Source organism: Condylura cristata, unplaced genomic scaffold (assembly GCF_000260355.1).
Source record: "Condylura cristata isolate star-nosed mole 26May11 unplaced genomic scaffold, ConCri1.0 scaffold00009, whole genome shotgun sequence".
NCBI classification, from domain to species: Eukaryota; Metazoa; Chordata; class Mammalia; order Eulipotyphla; family Talpidae; genus Condylura; species Condylura cristata.
Genome location: NW_004567110.1, coordinates 195,756 through 199,390, shown reverse-complemented (window position 1 = coordinate 199,390; position 3,635 = coordinate 195,756). Strand labels below are relative to the sequence as shown.

The 3,635-nt window shown below is 71.9% G+C and overlaps 1 protein-coding gene across 1 annotated transcript in view; it reads left to right on the top strand.

The window, feature by feature from the left end:
• The first annotated feature begins 1,011 nt into the window (after positions 1 to 1,011).
• Positions 1,012 to 3,635, top strand: part of DPEP1 (dipeptidase 1 (renal)) — a 5,450-nt gene continuing 2,826 nt past the window's right edge. The window contains exons 1-3 of the mRNA XM_004679568.2: positions 1,012 to 1,868; positions 3,247 to 3,379; positions 3,496 to 3,629. Of these exons, the coding sequence (XP_004679625.1) occupies positions 1,765 to 1,868; positions 3,247 to 3,379; positions 3,496 to 3,629 (371 nt within the window). The 5' untranslated portion in view covers positions 1,012 to 1,764. The remainder of the gene's footprint in view (positions 1,869 to 3,246; positions 3,380 to 3,495; positions 3,630 to 3,635) is intronic.

Genomic DNA, 3,635 nt, shown 5'->3' with positions numbered 1-3,635 from the left:
CCCCGTGAGTGAGCCCTGTGGGGACATGGGGGGCTGTGACCCCGTGAGTGAGCCCTGTGGGGACATGGCTGCTGTCCGGGCGGGAGGCAGGAGCCCTGGGCTTCCCCTGGGGGCGACTGCTCTGTGCCCAGGGGCCAGGGACGGGCCCAGGTCCCACCCAGCCCCTCGCTCGGGCACCGGGCCAGGCACCCATGGGCCAGCATGTCCATCCACTTGTGGCGCTGCCGTGGCCCAGCGATGCCCGAGCTGTGGGGTGGGCAGGTCTGGGCAGGCCTGGGGCTGGGTTCTGGGTTCTAGAGTAGCGGAGGGAGGTCCAGGGGGAAGACAGGGGAGTCGAGGCTGGAGCCCCTCCCTGGTGGAGGCCAGGGCCAGGACCTCCGTGGACACTGACCTTGCGGTGGACAATGCTACTCTTTTTATGCAAGTACAAAGTGCCGCAGTCATTTTTTAAAAAAAGATTTATTTCTTGATGCACACAGAACTGGGGACCAGGCCCGAGGCTCAGGGGCGTGAGAGGCTTCCCCAGAGACAGCGCGGGGAGCAGGACAGGCAGATCGACAAAGTGCACTGCTGAGGGGAGCAGCGGGGAGACTGGAGGGGTCTGCCGCGCCCTGGGGTGCCCTCCGGGGCGGGATGGAACGGGGCTGCGGGGGCTTTAGCTGCTTACTGCTGTGCTTCAGCCCGCTGCGCCACCAGGGAGGGCCCACGATAATTTTTCTAAGGATTTATTTATTTATGCTGCAAGAGCTGGGGTGAGGCCAGAGATGTGGGGGTGAGCGGACTCCCCAGAGACAGTGGAAAGCAGAAGAGGCCGATCCACTGAAGCCCACTGCTGAGGGCGCAGCGGGGAGACAGGAGGGGTCTGCTGCGCCCTGGGTCACTCCAGGCCGGGGTCACACTCGGACGCAGAGGCTGCAGACAGCTCCGCTCCGTACCGCTGACTCACTCCTGAGCCCCCAGGAAGGCCCCAAAGTGGCACGCGGGATTTTCAGGCGAAGGACTATAGGATGCGACCGGGCCTGGGGGGCAGGAAGGCCCGAGAGGTGGTCACCAGCCTGCACCTCCAGCACAGACTGGGGTTGGGCCCTGGGAGCCCTGTGGCTGAGGCCTGGGTGCCAGGCAAGTCCCTGTGGCCCTGGGCAGGCCCCAGCGCTGGCATCCCAGGCTGGCGGGAGGGAGAAGCAGGAGGCCTGAGGACCGCAGCTGAGCCCGATGCCTGGCCACCGGCCACCGACAGGGGCAGCTTCCCTGGCGGGAGGGGGTGAGGGCGGGTCCCCGAGCCCAGCGGGCCCGTCGAGCCCAGGGGGGCTGGGGCCCCCCGGTGCCCCCGGGCCTCCACACCTCACCCGTCCTGGGGGCGCCTCAGGTCTCAGCCGCGCCCAGCGGGGCTGCGGAGGGCCCGGCGGGGTGGAGGCCGACGGGGTCCCACCCCAAGCCCGAGTCCTGCCTGCCTGTCCCGAGCCCCGGCCGGGTTGGCGGGGCCGAGGGTGCGTGGAACCCCCGGGTCTCGCCCCCCGGGCTCCTCGGGGACAGCTGGGTGGGGGCCATGGCCCGCGGCCTGTGGCGCCGGGGTGGGCACTGCTTCCTCCTGGCCATGACCCACCCTGGGCGAGGTCTCGCCCTGCGCCCTGCGCCCGGCCCGCCTGCGGGCTGGTTACTGATTGAGCAGGGCGTGGCCAGGCGCCCGGGCGGTCACCGCACTCGGCCGCTCCCCGCAGAGCCCTCGCTGCAGCCTGTCCTCAGTGTGCGGACGGACGCGGCGCCATGTGGAGCGGCTGGTGGCTCTGGCCGCTGGTGGCCGTCTGTGCTGCGGACCAGTTCATCGAGCAGGCCCGGAGGATCATGGAGCAGACGCCGGTCGTGGATGGGTGAGCCGGCGCCACGTGGGTGTGGGGGGCCGCAGGGGCCGGCCCTGCCCCTCCCTGGGTCCTGCCAGGCCGCCCCGGGGCGCACTCCAGCCTCTCTCCCAGCTCACCTCACTCCTTCGCGACCCTGGGGTGCACTCAGCTCCCTGTGCCCGAGGGGTGTGGCCCCGGCACCAGCCCGCCGGGGTCTTGCCTAGGTCCCCGCCTGCACTCTCCCAGCTCCAGAAGCGGCGCTCAGTCTGCGTCCTCCCTGCGCCCGAGGCCGGCAGAGGCTGTGGCCAGGAGAGGGCCCTGGGTGTCGTGACCCCAACCTGTATTCCCCCAGGACCCCCCACACCTCCTGCCCCTCCTGGGTCCACAGGGCTGACGGCCCTGGCCGAGTGGGGGACAGGACGGGTCTGTTGCCCAGGCTCCTGTCCAGAGGCCCTGCTGTCTGCCGGGGGCCCGTGCCTGGGACGGGTGGCCAGGCGGGAGAGGGGCACCTTTGGGGGCCAGGGGCCTCCCCTCCATTCCGGGGGCTGAGCTGGGGGTTTCTGGGGCTCCCGCACCTCATGGGTGAGGGATGGCCGGAGTCGCCGGTGGGCTGGTCAGACTTGCTGGGGCAGGGAAGGGCCCTGTTGCCTCGCGGAGTCAAGCGGCTGCGCCGGCTCCAGCCATCACACCCAGCCGGCAGGGGAGGGCAGAGGCGGGCCAGCTGTCTGGGCAGGGTGGGCAGGGGCGTGGCCCGGCAGTGCTGCTGTCAGTTAACCGGAGGTGGGCCGCCGGCCCTCCGGCCCGCTCAGAGGGGTCTGCTCCCCGGCACCCTAGCACGCCTGCCTGTGTCCCTGGCGCCTGCCAGCCCCGCCGTCCACGGTGGCCCAGGCTGCGGTCACCCTGTGGCGGCTGTCCCTCGCCCGCCGGCCCCGGGCCGCTCTGGGGAGGCGAGAAGCGGCAGGCTGGGGCCTCCCTCCCAGGGAGCTGCAGGGCAGCAGGGCGGGGCGTGTCCTCAGAAGGGAGTAAAGTCCCCAGCTGAGACCCCGCCCAGCCCTGCGCGGCCCCAGGCCCGGGAGGCCTCTGCACGAGGCCGTGGCCAGCGGCGGCCAGGGCATGTGCCCGCCGGCCTGCTCCAGCTCCTCCACTGGACTCTGAAGGGAAAGAGCTCCTGCGGCCACACCCGTCAGACGGACACCCCCGCAGCCGCGCTCGCCCTCACCCGCCCAGGGAGAGGCCCCTGGGGTGTGCAGTCAGGGCCGGGAGCTGCCGCGCCTGGCCGGGCGCGCACAGCAAGGGGCTCGCCTGTGCTCTGGGCCCTGAGCTGCTGGTCTTGCTCCCTGCCTGCCTCTGACCACCCCTGACCCTCTCTGGCCGCCCCGACCGCCCGCGGACCCCTCCGGCCGCCCAGGCACAACGACCTCCCGTGGCAGCTGCTGAAGAGGTTCAACAACCGGCTGCGGGCCCCGGGGGCCGACCTGCACCGCCTGGAGGGCTCGCACACCAACATCCCCAAGCTGAGGGCCGGCCTGGTGGGCGGCCAGGTACCGCGCCCGCGGCCTCCCTGCGCCCGGACCCTGCGGGGCCTGGGCCGCCTCGGGGGCGGGGCGGCGGGGCGGCGCCTGGCCGGGTGCCAGCTGCTCCCCATCACCGCCCCCAGTTCTGGTCCGCGTACGTCCCCTGCGACACCCAGAACAAGGACAGCGTGAGGAGGACGCTGGAGCAGATCGACGTCATCCACCGCATGTGCCAGCTCTACCCGGACACCTTCGCCTGCGTCTCCAGCAGCACAGGTGGGCC